Source organism: Perca flavescens, chromosome 18 (genome assembly GCF_004354835.1).
Source record: "Perca flavescens isolate YP-PL-M2 chromosome 18, PFLA_1.0, whole genome shotgun sequence".
NCBI classification, from domain to species: domain Eukaryota; kingdom Metazoa; phylum Chordata; class Actinopteri; order Perciformes; family Percidae; genus Perca; species Perca flavescens.
Window position 1 is genome coordinate 26,927,505 of NC_041348.1, and position 17,808 is coordinate 26,945,312.

The 17,808-nt window shown below is 40.1% G+C and overlaps 1 protein-coding gene across 12 annotated transcripts in view; it reads left to right on the plus strand.

Annotated features, from left to right (window-relative positions):
- Positions 1 to 17,808, plus strand: part of afdna (afadin, adherens junction formation factor a) — a 108,686-nt gene that overhangs the window by 65,945 nt on the left and 24,933 nt on the right. For all 12 annotated transcript variants that reach the window (XR_003694821.1, XM_028604485.1, XM_028604490.1 and 9 more), the window contains 3 exons: positions 404 to 484; positions 14,547 to 14,612; positions 14,719 to 14,792. Coding sequence is in view for 11 of the 12 variants with exons in the window: in XM_028604485.1 (XP_028460286.1) it covers positions 404 to 484; positions 14,547 to 14,612; positions 14,719 to 14,792 (221 nt within the window). In the remaining variant the exon portion in view is untranslated. The remainder of the gene's footprint in view (positions 1 to 403; positions 485 to 14,546; positions 14,613 to 14,718; positions 14,793 to 17,808) is intronic.

A 17,808-nucleotide genomic window follows, 5' to 3' on the forward strand; every position in this document is an offset into this window, starting at 1 on the left:
TTTGGAGTATCCTTTGTCAGAATATGTTTTCATGATGTGGGAAACCTCGGTAGCTCGCTCTCTCTTTCTTTGTTTCCCTCTTTCTCCCCACCCAGTCACCGTGTGTGTGTGTGTGTGTGTGTGTGTGTGGCCATGATGCGGTTTTCATTCTTGACTTGGTTCCAGCGACCACAGGTTCCTCTGTGGTCTTCCCCTTTACCCTTTTTTATCCCTCCTTCATTCCTTCCCTCCCTTTTCCCATCCTTCCCTCTTTTTTTACTCCGCAGTCTGGTTTCAGAGGCAGACGGAGGGAACACAACACTAGAGGACAGTCACAGAAAATACCCCCGAGGCTGTTACGGACACATCTAAGAGGTTTCATCCTCACTTACAGTTTTTCTTTCCTGTCCATCTCTCTTTTCAGCCAATGAGGAAAGACCCGGAGGTTGTCACGGTAACCCTGAAGAAGCACAACGGCATGGGCCTCAGCATCGTGGCTGCCAAGGTAGGAAATACCCGCCTCAAAGTGTGTTAATGTCTGTCTCTGTGTGTGTGTCTGTGTGTTAAATCCAAATTATAGCTGGTCTGAGATTTGCATGAGCTTTTTTTTTTTTTTTTTTTTTTTTTAAGAACTTTTCTTAAGAAAACTTTTGGAAGAAAACTTGCCTTTCAAGGCAGGAGTCGTATATTTTTCAAAGATTTTCTGAAGCAGAAGTGTGAAGGATTGGCACGAGATTGACAGGAAATCCAAAAATAACTTGGATGTTTTTATCTTGGCTGTCGAGATGGAGTGCGTTGGATTTGTGTGTGTGTGTGTCTGTGTGCGTGTGTGTGTGTGTGTGTGTGCGCGGGCTGCTGTTTTAAATAGACTGCTTTCATTGTTGAGTCTGACAGCAGTGCAGAGACTAAACAGTGACATTGCAAAGAAAGCTCTGGGTGATTCCTAGACAAAAACGCAGTGTATTAGTTTGCTGGTATGGAGAGTGGGACTATGTATCACTCTCTGTCTAAGTTGTTTATTTATTTACACACCTTTTGATGTATTGACAAAACCTGTGGCAATTATACAAAACTACCACTGTGTTTTAATATGGTATCTGTGTCTATGGTAGCTATGGGATCAGCAAAGTAAATTTAAGATTGATGCAAAGTTGGCAAATTTACCCAACTGTTTTTGCTGAGAACATTTTTTTTATGGAATTGACGGGCCTAAAGCAGTGATCGTCAACTGGCGGCCCGCGGGCCACATCTGGCTCGCCAAAACTGGCTCGCCAAAGCTTTCAGTCCGGGGCGCAGAATAATTATGAATTCAGAAAATGTGAAGTAAATGCGATCTGGTATCGAGCATTTTGCGCATTCACGGCATGGAGAGTGGAAATACTCCTAAAGCTAAAATAAAAGGTTTGTAGTCTAACTGTTTATCTTAGTTTTCCCCGAATTGAAATTTGGACAAATTCTTGTAAACTTAACTGCTGGCTAAACGAACCATCCTCTCGCTGGAGCCGTAAATCTATGGATGTATAATAAGACCAAAATAGATGCATGTGGCTACTTAATATGCACGTGAATGACGCCACTGTTGTGCTCGTGTTCTTCATTCTTGGCGATGATGCTGGTTGTATTCTTTAGCAACAGCATTGTTTCATTGCAGGACTAATGCATAGCCACGTATCAGTCCATTCATCATTAAAGCTGCTGTTTTCCACAACTTTTCGCTTCAGGCTCTTTGACAGTGACAACAGGCCTTTATTTCTGCAAGTGTTTTCCACCAATCAGAACACTGCATATTACAACAACATTTCCGTAATCACAAACTTTAACCATCACTCCTCAGTGAACTGCCTCCTAATCTGAGATCATTTTCTAGTTAAAGAGCCAGTTATCATTATGGAGTTTCCATGTTTTTTTAGGAGTTTGCTCACACTAATTACATTAATACATATAAAAAAAATTTAGCATTGATTTAGTAAGAAAGTGAGAATAGCAAACAAGAATAGGCGTATTAGGTATAAATACATTTTATTGTCTTCATTTGAAAGTCCGGCCCCCGGAGGATCTGCTTAGAGAAATTCTGGCCCTCTGAAGAATGTAGTTGATGACCCCTGGACTAAAGGAATAGAGATGGACATGAGGTAGATGTGATTTAGATCAGGATAAATTAGGATGGATGTGTTTTCAAGAGTTTTCACTCCGCCCAACTCAGGGTTTCTTAAATTCCTGAAACGAGTTTGAATGAAGAGTTTACCCTTCCACTAATAAAAAGATTATTATTCTCTATACAGATGACAGATGTGCACGCTGGCGGCATCTACTGGATAAAATCTATTTTACTGTGCACAGACTGAACAGCAAACTAGTAAACTCTGTGATGTTCCTAATTGATAGTTTTGTCTGTAAAATGTCTAGGGCTGTCCTCGACTAAAGAAATTCTTAGTCGACTAACACTTATACGATTTTGTCGACTAATCGTAATTAGTTGATTTAATTGACAGAGCTGTGCGCTTTGAGAGGTGGTTAAGACAAGAAAAGCACAATATAAATGTAGTTAATTAACCATCTGCAAAACTGAGTTTCTCCACAATTAATCCTGCAAAAGCACCACTTTAAATCTTGTGCTTACCATAAATGTGCTCAGAAGTTTCTTGGAAATAAGTAATTAAGCATGAATAAGCATAAAAAATGATTAATCGACTAAAGAAATCTTAGTCGACTAAGACCAAAACGACCGATTAGTCGACTAATCAACTAAGAGGTGGCAGCCCTAAAAACTTGGCCACGGTGACCTTCTGAAATTGCGTAATAAAACACAAAAATATTGATTCAGCCCTACTTTAAACTTTGCATGTATCTTGTCTTGCAGCTGGGTGAAACCACGAGCACACGGACTTAAACATTAGACAGTTCCTCCAGAAAAACATGATTATGCAATCGCATAATTCAATGCATAATCAGCCAAAGTCCGCATATTTATGCGGGGGCCGCATTTTTTTCAAATACGTCGCACTTTCGCCGCATAAATTGCAGATTTCCGCGCAAAATATGCCGGGCTTGCATGATTTCATAATCCTCGCATTTTTTTTGCAAAAAAGTCACATAATATATCTTAGTAGAAAGTTGAAAAGTTGCGTTTACTTCACACAAGAGCAGCCATTTCCCCCTGTTGCCATGGGAACGTTATGAAGTGACGTAATTACGCGACGTGAACATCATCGAAAAGCTGCAAAACCTGCAATGAAGCCATGATGAAACCGCAGTTTTTGCAAGTTCCCGCAATTTCATCGCATAAAATTGCATAAATATCCTGCTTATTCCATCGCATTTTTTAAGAAAACCGTGCCGAATAATCAGGGATTTTTGCCCGCAACAATCACAAAAAAACTGCAGTTTTCTGGAAGGACTGATTACCTACATAAAACATTAAACATATAATAAAAAAAAGAAATGCTGAAACCCACCACTCAAACAATGTTCATCAAATGAGAGAATAACAGAAAATCTCCAACCCAATCCTCGGTGGTTAAAACAAACATCAGCATTATCACCCTTCAGTTTTCATGTAGCGTCAGCTGAGCATTTAGCAGTTAGACCAACGTCATGAGGGGTACGTTATCATCATTAACCTGGGTCTTGCATAACCTTCATAAAAGCTCAGCATTCCAACGCTGACCACCTAGTTTCGGGTTTGACTGTTTCACTCGTGTTTTACATTCTTTTTCTGTGAGCATTTTAGCGTTCTGTGTGGAGTCACAAAAGTCCAAGGTACACTGTGTGCACCTCAGTGCCATCCCAATGTCCCATATAGTGCTTGGATTTGAATTTTAAATCTGCTAAGAAAAATGCAGCACAGTTTGACGTCCACTTTGACTAACAGATTTCCTGGAAGGGAAAACCTGAACTTACAAGCCAGACGCTGTACGTAATTCTGTGCTACGGCCTCAGATGGGATCCGAGCATCTCATCATGTAGATCTAAAAAATAGGGCTGGGCGATAGGGAGAATATCCGATATCACGATTTTCTTGACCAAATACCTCAATATCGATATTTCGCCAATATTGTAGGGTTGACAATTGGTGCTTTTAACAAAATGTCAAATATTATTAGATTTTAGATAGATAATCATCAGTAATGGATATAATGTCTAAGTGGGGAAAAGGCAAATAATAGAACAGCTAGAACAGTCTGGTAACAGAAAGGTACATCACTTTAGTGTAATGCAGCCTTTAAAACCAGGAAAAGACAACACTTATGTCGTATCACGATATTACGATATCCAAAATCTAAGATATCTAGTCTCATATCACGATATCGATATGTTGCCCAGCCCTATCTAAAACCATGTAAAAGTCTGTTCTGCTTCCTTCTGCTCTTTATCAATGAACAGGTAGATTTATTTTATTTTTAATTATTTTTTTTTGCGATGGTTTGTTACCAGCCAGCGTAGGTGAGGCTAATGCACCGTCTTGTTGTGTTGTTGCATCCTGTTTTTGTGCGTTTCTGCTACCTTTTTAACTATGAAATGGATAAAGTGTGTGAAAGAGCGATAGTATTTGTTCTCTGGGCGAAACATAAGGACTCTTTCTCTCTTCCTTTAGAGTAGAGTGAGTTTCCTGCTGAAGGCAAGAGGTGTGTGTGTGTGTGTGTGTGTGTGTGTGTGTGTGTGTGTGTGTGTGTGTGTGTGTGTGTGTGTGTGTGTGGAGGATGTATTAAGGAAAACTCCTTGCTCTGTTTATTTTCAAACCTTAGGAGGAATGTGTGTGTGTGATGGGAAAAGCAGGTAAAGAGAATTTTGTCAAACAACTGCTTGACTTCTCGGTAAACTGGGCTGAGCTCTGTCCTGTTATATAACTGCGTGTGAGAGAGAGAGAGAGAGAGAGAGAGAGAGAGAGAGAGAGAGAGATATTTGCCTGGTAGAGCGGCAGCAAGGCTCCACCTCACTCTGACCAGCCGGTGTCCCAGCCGACACTTCACCTCTGGATCGCCCGCCTGGATTCAATGTTTCTAAAAACACTGTGCAATTAGGAACTCGTGGAGGAATTTGTCGGCACTTGGGAACATTACAGGAATTTACTGCATCTTTTTTAACCATATACTGGAATTTATAGCTTTTTAATTGACTGGTTTTATATATTTTTTTTTTTCACTAAATGTTTTAAAATGACCTGCAGTAAACTTCCACTACTTTTTGCCACACACGTCGAAATTCACATTACCTTTTGTCATCCCCACAATCCCCGCCGTAAATAGTGATTTTAAACGTAGACGTTCAGCTGTATGGATTACTCCCAGCCAGTGTAATTGAGGCGTTCTGGACTTGTCAGTGCACGTTGGCAGGTTGAAGCGCTCTCCGGGATAAAGGAGGTGTGTGTGTGTGTGTGTGTGTGTGTGTGTGTGTGTGTGTGTGTGTGTGTCCCAGTCTGGACGTCCCAGCGTGAACTGGTCTGGACAACGCTGACGAGCGGCTGCAACATGTGGTTTTCTGTGGTGGGCAAAAGAGACGAGGTAACAGTGCTTTAACGTTTGTACAAAGGCTTATCATGGGACATTTTCTGAAGTTTCTCGATCACCTGCGCTCACGTGTGGTGTTATTTTTGAATGAGCTAAATTATAAAAAGTGATTTTGAAAATTGGGGCGTATGTTTGTGCAAATGGGAGCCAGATTAAGAGTGTTTGTTCTGCTCGCTAATTTCTCGAAAGACCAGATTCCTTTTTTAACCTTCTCCATATTCTCTTTCTTGCTGTGACTCCTTAATACAGTGACTTTATTTAATCACACCATTCGAGGGTGCATAGTGAAGTTTTCTGCAGCTGGTTGAATATTGAACACACGTGAATTATAGCAGACCAATGTGGATTTATCATGCTCCCTCCAGTGTGATGGCCTCCAGGTTTGTCACTTATCACTGTTTGCTTTTGGGGCCGATCTGTTAATGTTTAAACTAAGGTTCACGCAGGAGACACAGATGGTAAAAACACACATTTTGAGCAATGTCCTCAGTAAGGTTAAGCCATTTGATTATAAGTTATTGATCAATATTACACTGGTTGTATCTTTTAAGCCCTTGATGTAAATTCAATCTAATAAAACACTCAGATTAATCAGAAATATGCATATTAGTCTCTATATTCTAATCATTTTCCTTTTTGATAGCCATAATATTCTGACTGCTGTTTTCATAATTAACGAACAAAAAACTCAATGAAACTATTGTTTGCGGAGTACTTTAGTTAAAAAATAGCAGTATTAACCCACATAAAAAGGAAAATGTTTGTCAAGCAGGAGTTGCAGTGATTGATCTGTTTAAGCCCTTTGTCTCCCTCTGTGGAGCAAACGAGTGCAGGAGATTGCCTTGAGATTTATATCCTTAAGAATATTATACAAATCAGTGTTTACTCATTTTCTATCACAGTGCAGAACAGAACATTTCCTCTGTGCAGATTTAAACAACTAAAGCTACATGTCCATTATGTTGCGATCCAGACAATGTTTCACGCAAGAGAGAACTTTATACCAACGTATTTTGTTTAGCCTTTGGTGTGCATTTATAGACGCTACAGGGTGAACTTGCTGGAATGTTAAAACTGAGTTTTGATTAATGCAATCATAGCTAAATGGTAATTAATAATCTTGAACCGAAGCACAATGATGGATTACTTGGGAACTGTTTCCACAAGGTGTTTGAAGTGTGTGTGTGTGTGTGTGTGTGTGTGTGTGTGTGTGTGTGTGTGTGTGTGTGTGTGTGTGTGTGTGTGTGTGTGTGTGTGTGTGTGTGTGTGTGTGTGTGTGTGTGTGTGTGTGAGCGCGAGCGCGTGTGTGTGTGTGTGTGTGTGTGTGCGCGTGTGTGTGTGCGCTTGTGTGGATTGAAATGTACTAGAGGTGGAACAATAGTATGAGAGGGTTACCCCCTGTGAGGGCTGAAACAATGGGAGGAAATACCACACACACACACACACACACACACACACACGGTTTCCTGTGAAGCTGCCGGCAGGAGGTGTTTACAAGGTACGTGGAAGAAAACATTAGTACATCTTGGCGCTCTTTATAAAAGCCACCTTTTATCTTGTGGTAGGATCACAATTTGGCTGAATAGTATAAATAAAATAAAAAAAACGGGGACATACTTGCAGGAAAAGATTAGTGCGCATAGTCATCTTCTTCTGTGCTTACTAGATGAAACTATTCCTATCTTAACACATCAGGTCATTGGTCATGATGGAAAGGAAAAAGGTTACTTGGTTTGATGTGTTTGTGGTCAGCTCTGCAGTCTGAATGGCTACTGAGGTTATCGGAGGACACTTCTACTTTGATGAAAGTATCCTCAACTTCCTAGCCTTTACCACAGAAAAATAAATAAGTCCTACTGACCAATATGTAACTACAGTTGCACTTTTTCTGATTACGTTTATGTGTGTAAAAAAAACAAGCCTATTTTAGGGACCTGTGTATCTTCTTCATATAAGCTTTTCTATTTCAGAAAATAACAGCATCAAAGCCTCTGCCCACCCACGCAGGTGTTAGGTTATTTTGGATGATCAGACCTCTTCTCAGGTTAAAGTTGGGTGCGGTTATAAACTGCAAATTTAGCTGAAGTCATGAAATTGCATTTACTAAAGAATTATAAAGGTTTTTAAAAACCGTCCTGTCCTAACAAGTGCAACAAAAATCAAAATAGGAGAGTCAAGGAGGTGTCAGTCACCCACAGACTGTACATGCCCAAAGAGTCCTGAGAATCCCTAATCCCCTAAAATGACTCTGGCTTCCAAACTGCCTCTTTATGGTTTAGTGGTTTACAACTTCAGAAAGGCTCCAGAAAGCAGGTTGACGTGTCTTAACATTGTAATCTTGGTGTGTCGCTCACCAGCCTGCATTAGCGGTAGTTTCTTGTTTCTGTGGATCTGCAGGAGAGGTCAGTTTCTCAGCGTGAGTCAGTCGCAGTATGGCTCAGGAGAAAAAATGTCACATCACTCTGACTCTGCTGTTCACACAGAAACCCTTCAAGCCCATGGAGTGTGTCTCAGGGACTTTGCATAGACTACAGTGTCTCTAACTTGTTAAGAGATAATTTGTGATAATTATCTGACTAAAAACAATATGTCACTAGTGCTGAAACAGTTAGATTTGTTGGTCAACAGGGAATTTATTGCCAACTATTTGGATACCATTGATTAATCATTAGCTTTATTTATATATTTGAAGATGTCACCTTGGGCTCTGGTAAACTGTGATGAACATTTTTCATAATTTTCTGACATTTTATGGACCAAACAACTAAGACATTTGTCGAGAAATTGGCAGTTAGTTGTCATAATACATTGCTTTACATCTTCTTTCATATTCTATTTAAAGAACCCTTGTTTTCATATTTTTACTGGCTTTAAAAGTCATATCGGGGTCACTGGAATAACTTGTCCTAAATTTTAAATTAGTCGGAATGTTCCCAAGCTGGAAAACGTCAACAAAGATGGAATAACATAATTCTTTGCCAGAGTAATACTGGTTTTTCTCAGTACAACCTTTATCTACTTGGGCAAGAGAGTTTTCTTGGTATTTTGCTTGGTCGTTGAGAGAAAACTTTAATGCAGCCACTGTATTTCCTTAGTTCTTTTACAGGCTAAAGTTCGGAGGGGGGATTTTGAGTGTGCAGCCAACAAGCCTTACCTTAGACAATTGGGAGAAATGTGTCCATGTTGCTGTCCACACCAAAGGTTATATCCGAACATAATTCAAGCTAAACCACTTCAGGATGTGAGCGAGATTTGATCAGAGAGCATTAAGGTCTGACAGTGTGTGTTTCCTGACATGAGAAGTGTTCAGAATTTGTTATTAAAAGTCATGGCCTGTCCATCAAGCCGACACCATCAGGCCATTCCTTCTCTTAATACAGACCTAGCAGCTTTAAGGTGCGCTTGATTTGTGTCAGGCCACTTTTAAAGAACCAGAGCAGCTCATTAAAACACAGTAAATCAAACGGCAAAGTTCTCCCTCAGGTATTCCAGCTGTTCCTTCATAACATGAAGTGCATGTTTGGCAAAAAAAAGGTGTGTTTTTATGTTGATCAGTTGACAAGGTTTGTGACAAGCATCTGGTTTCACTCTGACCCACTCCCCAACATAAGCTACTCGTTTTAAAGCTTCATTATCACAACAAACACTGCGGTGTGTCTACACGTGCACACGTTCAACATGCCCATGCATCTTTACAATTCGCCTGTCGATACTATTATGTGTTTGCATTACATTTACATTTGGCTGTCATAATTATATTGAGCTGTGTGTCTTTGCACCTTGTAGCTGCTAATCAGAGTGATAGGCAGAAAGAAATAAAAAAATAAAATAGCTCAAGTACATTCTTTCTTTCATGACACATTGGTATGATCGATGTTGTACTATATGATTTCCCAAGCTCCACACCCATTTCTAATGAAACGGGCTGTTTGGGCTTTAACATTACGTAACGATAGCGATATTCCTGATCCACAAGACTGATTGGCTGGAAGTTTTGCTGGTAGCATAGCCTCCCCGCGCTTGACATATTATGTCTATAAATGATCTCTACCACTGATGTGTTTCATCACACCAGGAGGCAGTTTCATTCCACCAAAAGCTGGCGAAACATTGAGAAAGACATGTACCACTCTCTCTCTCTTCAACAGCATGTAAATTACATCTCTAATTGCAAAATCCTCCACAAGACCAGATTGTCTTTTTTTTCTTGAAGGCGCCCTGCCACACAAAACTGTTTTTACTTACTATCCATATGTGTGTTTGTGTTATGTCGTGAATGTGAAAATGAACTGCTACCTCCCCTGTCAGCTCTAGGCCACTGAAAAGAAATATGCGGAGAAATCAGACCAATTACAAAAGCTGGTCAGTCTGACATCATGTTGCCTGAGCTCATTACTATTCATGAGCGCCCCCAGTTGCGCTGGGTAAAGGATGGTGATAGCCAGGCTCTCATTGGCTAGCTGTTAGCCAATCAGAGTTAAGCAGCTTAGCTTGTTGAATATTAATGAGAACACAAAACGAGTCTTCCTGCAGGCTTTCTATACCACGCTAGAATGGCTTGAAACAAGGTAACCAAGGCATTTTTTCCACAAAAAATGTTAGTCCATGGTACAACTTCAGACATTACCACAAAGTAATGAAATACATGTGGCAGGGCACCTTTTTAAAGAAAAGCTACTTTAAAAGAAATAGTCCTGCCTCATGCGGACATAGAAACCCATCCTATAGGCAAGATAACGATTTTGAGTTGGTCTGAAATTTAGTTTCTGTTTACAGATACTGTACCTTAACAGCTTCCTCTGTCTGTATAACGAGTTGGCTGTGTGCTACAGAGTCAATTAATTGCCATCAAAGGAAAAGAGACGACGCTCTGTAACGCAGCTTTACAAACTCAGGTCAATTCAAACAGATGCAGCAGATGTGCTCGTATGCACATTTGAAGTGCCATTTTTTTTTTTTTTTTTTGTTTATTCTGTGACCCGATGATGCACAGGATAACTTCTTCTCGAAGCTGTGGCCCCTTTGAACTTCTCTGGAACCCCTTGCTTTAACTCGCTAAAAGCCCCTCTGAAATCCCACAAGTGTCGTTGGAGCCTGATTAGTTGCCCCAAATCCCCCATTCTGGATAAGTGCGTAAAGCTGTGGCTCCATCTGAAACAAGAGGCTCTTTAATGTCTTCTGTAATGTACAACAGACTTTAAACAGTCAGAATGATTCAGTGTTCTGTGCTGAACTTAATGTCACTCACAGGAAGTTCGTGCCTGCATGAATCCAGCCTCATTATTACATGAACACGCACACAAAAACACAGAGTTGAACCATTGTGGGTCAAATAGTTTGCTGGTCTCTGCTTTCTGTTTGTACTGGTGAAACTGGGACACAGATCTGTGGATGATGAATGACGTGACAAATGCTGAATGTGTCTCTGTTCACTCAATTCACATAGTAAATGAATAGAAAATAGATTTGAGGAATAAGACAGAGCACAACTTTTGTGAGTTAAATTAAATTGTAGCAGTATAAATAGAAATGCAAGTAATTGCGACAAATGCCAAACTCCGGCTTTCACCTAAACTCAAAAAACATTTGGCAGAAATATGTGCCACAATGTGAAAGCTCTGGAATGTATTTGTTTAATTTAGATGAAGGCAACACAAAGCTCATTGTTATTTTATAACAAACTGATCAGTTTGAACCTATTTGAACCCAGACTTTTATACACCCGCATATTCAAAAGTTGTTTCCTGCTGCAGGAAGTGAACAAACAAAGTTCTCATGCAAGCCAGTAATCTGCAGTGTAGATGATTATTAAAAAATATTGAGAAAGCCCACATTAGCCGCTAATTATGAGCGAGAGTAATGGAAGTCATTTAAAACAAGAAATGGTGAAACGTATCAGTCTTGAGCTAGAAATTAACATTTAATTTCTACTAAAAGTCTTTTTTAAATCAGATTTTCTTTTTTTTTCTTCTTCCTTTTAAAATGTCCATTCAGTAGCTGTTCTAGAGCTTTGGATCATGATGAAATGCTTCAATAATTCAATGTCAACTGGGCAAGCTCCACCTGATTATGAACATCATGTAATATGATCCGAAGCTTGTGCTGAGACTGTTATGTGATATAATCGTCAATCAATTCATGTACTTAACAAATAGTGGTTGGCTTTATTGTAACTACTGGTTTTCTGTCATTTCTGTCATCAGGTATTTACAGTACATGCAGTTCAATGTAATATTAAAAAGGTCTTTAAAGTCTACAATTTAATTGGATTAACACTGTAGAAACCCTGCAGCTCATACTGGTGTCTTTATCTTCTCTGCTACATCTGATGAAACCGTTAATACATACCGCAACCTGCAAACATTAAGAGCTAATAACCGGAGTGTAACCCCTGCCTCTGCTTTACAAGATGTGGCTTCACATGCACACTGTGCCACGTTGCCAGGTCTGACGAATGGCAGCATTTAGTAGTCTTTTTAATCCACTCCACAGTGTTATGGGCGAGTTTATAGACATGCTGTGATTCTTAATGTCTTGATAAGTAGCGCGTGCCTCCTGAACCTGATCCTGTGGCGTTTTCTGTTTAAACTTTATACACTGTTTCCTTAAACCTTCTTTAAAAGTAGTGAGCAAGTCTGAAACAAATCGAGATATGTCTTTAGTTTTTTTTGTAGTTATTCTTTTTGTTTGCACTTAGTTGCCTTCCCAACAGCAAAACAAGAGAATTCATCAATATATCTTCACTTGAGACAAACCAGAGTTTTAAAGTCTTGGTGTGTGTGTGTGTGTGTGTGTGTGTGTGTGTGTGTGTGTGTGTGTGTGTGTGTGTGTGTGTGTGTGTGTGTGTGTGTGTGTGTGTGTGTGTGTGTGTGTGTGTGTGTGTGTGTGTGTGTGTGTGTGTGTGTGTGTGTGTGTGTGTGTGTGTGTGTGTGTGTGTGTGTGTGTGTGTGTGTGTGTGTGTGTGTGTGTGTGTGTGTGTGTGTGTGTGTGTGGTGAACATTTAGTACAATGGAGTGTCTATAAAGAAAATGTCTTTTTGGTTTCTGGTTCTGCTGTTGCACAGACTTTGAGGATAAACATGTCAAAGAAAGTGTGCGATACGTCTGATAGCATGCCAGAACTTTGCTCCAGTGTAAACCACCTCCCCACTTCACAAGAAAACCACACACAAGCAGACACTCTGGCGCGCGTGCATGTGTGCTTGCTCGCTCGTGTGTGTGCCTGCGTACATGTTTGTTCCCTTTTTTTATTTCTGTTCTTTGTTGCCTATTGGTAAAAGGATTTGGTTTAAAGAAAATAAACAGATTCCGGTATGGAGATTTGATTGTTACTACGGCAAATGTTACTAAAATACAGCAAAGAAAACTAGACTACAAGCAGGCAAAAATGAAAGATAAGAACACTTGTGAATGCTTTTGACTGCTGCTTGAGCTCTATAAATGTCTGACATGTGTCAGTCTGACATGCTGGTGAACTTGTTACCTCAGATAATGAAGACTCAGTGTTTTTTTTAAATCAAACCCTGTTTTGTTCAGTGTCAACACTCTTGAATAGTTGTGTGTGTGTGTGTGTGTGTGTGTGTGTGTGTGTGTGTGTGTGTGTGTGTGTGTGTGTGTGTGTATACATGTGTGTTTATAAATCCCTGGTGGTGCTGGACTCCCTTCTGGTCCAGATTGTTCAGTCACTGCTGCTGGATGTTAATGCTGTTTCTGTGTCCACCAGTTATGTCTCAAGATGGTCACAATGTCTGATTAGGTGCTTTCAATTCTGGCTTTTGGGATCAGGTGTGTCCGTGGTCTGTATCTGTGTGGTCCAAAGAATTATGGTGGATGTAAAAATTGTCAAAATAGGCATAAGAATCTTATATATGTTTCTGTTAAGTCTTGGGAACATCCTATATGTGGAAATGGCTGTCTTGATATGACATGACAACCTACATGGCACTAATTTCTCTTCCCAGTGCTCCACATCTGTTGGTTTTGGGCATTTTTGGGTTGATGTTGTGTATACAGATCCCAGCAAAAGTTGTTCCCAACAGTCTTCAAGTCCAGTAGTACCATAGTTGTATCCTGTTCGAGCAGAGGGGTTTAGTGCCTTGCTCAAGGGCGTGTTGAAGACGCTACTTACTACTACAAAAAAATCAAGTGTTTCCTTCTTCTGTCATGATTATGAGAATGTTTTTCATACTTAGTATCTACAGTATATCATAACTATATATTATGACATATGATTCTGAGAAATAAAATAAGAATAATGAAAAATCAAACTTCCCGGTATGTTGATTTCCAAGTGGTGGAAATGGGCTTTCATATAAAGGAGAGTATTACTTAATTTCTTTCTTTTTTTTTAGCAATTGTTTGCTTTGTTTGAGTGAGTTTTACAGCTTGAAATTTTGCCCGCTTACAAAACTGAAAATTAATACTTAATACTCCTCGTCAAAATGCAGGTGTTTCCCCTGATGCCAGGAAACGAAAGTTTGTACGTTACAATATAACTTATTCAGTGAAATTGGAGGGAAAAAAATAGGGCAGGTGACGCCACGAGTAAAACCAGCGTTGTACTGCATAGACCACAAAAGCGTCACTACTCTCTTGTGTTTAATATCTTATTTATGTTTTCTTGCTTCGATCTTTTCATGACTTGTCCACGTTCCTTTCTTTCAAACTGCATTGTCTGCACACAAACTGCAGCACGTTTATCTTCCAACCGATATCCGACCAACCTGTTGAGGTGCACTCAGGTGAAACCCACCGAAAAGGTGTTTGTCACCACATTTTTAGGGAAACACCTGCTGGAGTCAGACTCAGCTGCTAAGCATGAACGTATCTTAATACTCATTCACTTTGTCCAGAGACTCACACTAGCCTCAGACCTGTTCACTTGCACTTTTGTCGAATTATTTATTGTTTTTAATTGTGTCTTATATGTTTTCTTAAGATTTGTGTGTATGTGAAATCTTGTTTTGTTAGTTCATTGGTTAAATGTTTTTTTTCTCTCTCTCTCTCTCTCTCTCTCTCTCTCTCTCTCTCTCTCTCTCTCTCTCTCTCTCTCTCTCTGTAGGGTGCTGGTCAGGAGAAGCTGGGCATCTACATCAAGTCTGTTGTCAAAGGAGGAGCAGCTGACGTGGTTGGTGTACACAGATACTGGAACCATTACAGAAAAGTATGAAAAAAAACAAAAACCACATACACAGTGACTCATGCTTTGGTGTGTGTGTTTTTTGTTTATAAAGGATGGACGTCTGGCTGCAGGTGACCAGCTGTTGAGCGTGGACGGGCGCAGCCTGGTCGGCCTATCACAAGAGAGGTAAAGACAATGGTCCAATTAGTACTGATATTTTAATGTTTTTCTGTGTTGGCTGCAGTGTTCAGAAATCATGCAATGCGATGCCACCTAAATGTATGCTTATGCTGATCTTCCTTTGCACATTTAGAAATGTGGAAATTTTCAGTTGATGCGTGTAAATTAGCATTAAACCTTCATGACATCTCTATGGAAAAAAAAAAAAAAAAAAAAAAAAACACCAGGGAGGAGGAGTGGGTGCACACATGGTATTCTCCTCTTTATACGCTCAACCACCTACTGCACAGTGTTATTTATGGTCATGGCCATGACGAAACTAAATTTGAATTCTATTTTGAGAATTGAAAACATTTTAAAAAGTAAAATATCGTGTTGACGTCAGATAACCACATCTTGGGGAAACCTCAGGGTTGAGACATCTTGAGGTTCTTGCATTGAGGCCTCCCATTTGTCCTCTTAAAGAGGAAAAAAAAAAAAAGTTCAGCAGAAAAGGGTGTGCGTGTATTGGAAACAGCAGTGAAGTGTTCGTGGCTAACGCCCCACTCAGATCAATCCAGTTATTCCTCTCTCCCTCAGCATGTACAGGCTTGGTGTTCATTGTTGTTGCTTATGGTTTGTCAGCTCCAAGAAAAACTGGATTTACAAATTGATTTGCTTGATTGCTGTAGCGTGCAGGACAGGTTGCAGGTGGAAGCGGTTTATTTTATCTGGCCATTTCAGGTCAACTAAGAGTTAATCTGATGGTTTTCCTGTGAATTTCTGAACTTTGTAGTCATGGTTATCATCCTGTGGTCACCTCGTACTCCTTCAGGTTACTTCCAACAGGCAAAGATTAAGTATGATTTGCAGCCTGTAGTCTCATACAGTATATGTTAAATCCTGTGATTTTTCCAAATGTGGGTTTGTACCCTGTCCTCTGCTCAGCATCAAGCAGTTGGCGTTGCATTCCCCGAGTTCCATCCAATCAAACACACATGGCTCATTACCTTGTGTGATCTGCCCTTGAACTATTTATGGGATTTGGTTAAAGCCCTGTGCACATGTTGCTGTTAAGGAAAATAACATGGGGTGTGTGCGTGTAACACAGCGGGATTGTACCCAATCTAGAGTGAAGTGAGTCTCTGGCTAGGGCTGCAACAACGAATCGATAAAATCAATAAAATTCGATAACAGTTGGCAACGAATTTAATTATCGATTCGTTGTGTCGCGCAACTATTAAGCGACCTAGTCGCGGAGATAAAAAAAAAAAAAAAATTGAGTTGAGCGCAGAGCGGAGCAGCGCGGAGCAAAAGAAAAGAAAAAAGAGCAGAGCGGGGGGAGAGGAAATACGGAGAGAGACCGGAGAGACCCGTAACGTTGTTCTGAAACACTCGGCGGAGGCAGAGAAATCAGTACGACCCAAGTCATCCAAGGTGTGGGAGCATTTCACACTAAATAAATCAAAAACGTGTTAATTGCAAGATAAGCAAAAGCGACACGGCATGGCACGGGCGCACCACGGTGATGAGTCAGCCCCTAAAACGTAGACATGTTGGAGTCCTTGATGAGGAGGAAGGGAGTTCAACAGCAGGGTAAAGTCACTACACTATCCTACTTCTGTTCCGGTCTGAAGGGAGGAACGTACCGTCCCTCCAGTAGCTCTTCTGGTGCTGCTGTTTACTCGTTATCCAGCAGACTAGCATGACAAGCTAACGTTAGCTCGGTAATAACAGTAATAAAGCAGGGGTGTATACTTTGCAAGACTAAAGACACGGTTTTATTCACTCGCCTTTTTTGGCCCATTAATTTTTCAATCTGTTATGTATATATTATGTGCTTTGTCCCATATCAGTTATTGTTGACAAATATAATAGTGTGTGGTGTATAAACGAACTTAACTTGCACTTACTACAATGATGGTAATAATTTAATGAATAAGTGTGTGTCTGTCTGTCTGTCTGTCTGTATCTGCTATTTGGGTTACTTACCTTTACACAACTATTAACTAAAACAATAAGTATGCATGTATTGAGTTGATGTAAATTAATGCTTCTTTTTTTTATCCGATTCATCGATTAATCTAAAAAATAATCGACAGATTAATCGATTATTAAAATAATCGTTAGTTGCAGCCCTATCTCTGGCAATGACAAATATAATCCCTGCCTCCTCTGGTTCATATTAAAGGTCTTCTAGTTTATTTTCTGCCTGTTGGGAAGCCAGTAGTGTTTTCCCATAATGACTAAAATGTTTATTAATAGTGCACGCATACTTAGGGTTGGGCATCGAGAACCAATTCCTACTCGGAATCGTTTAAAAAAATTACGATCCCAGCAGAATCGTTTCTATATTGGAATCGTTTGGAGGAAAAAGCCCGATAAAACTGCAAACCACCATTGACTCAAAATAAAACTTTCCTCTTATTTTTGAAATAATAAGCATGTGAGCCATTTCAACTCTCCCCTCAAAGAATCGGAATCGAGAATCGATAAGAACAGGAATTGAAAGGAAGAATCGGAATCAGAATCATTAAAATCCAAACGATGGCCAACCCTACTCATACTACATATTTATAGTACAATTAATGCGATGAGTTGATCGCCAGGATTTTCTTTATTAATCCCGCAAGGGGAAATTACAATGTTGTTATTATTACACACTGGCCTGAATTACACACACATGCTCAGTACCTCTACATGCACTAATGGAGAGATGTCAGAGTGAGGGGGCTGCCCATGGAAAGGCAGTTGGTGCCTTGCTTAAGAGCACCTTGGCAGTGCCCAGGAGGTGAACTGGCACCTCTCCAGCTACCAGTCCACCACCATACTTCAGTTCGCAGCTCAACTCCCTACTGCCTGAGCTACTGCCACCCAGAATGTTTCTACACTGTGGTATTACTACTTTTGATTTAGTACAAGATCTACTAGAGTACTTCTTCCACCACCTCTGGATGTGATACAACTTTAGCGCAGTATTATCGAAGGCTACCAAGAACATTATCTTCTGAATCACTTAAAAGATGAAGCTAAAAAAAAGCTC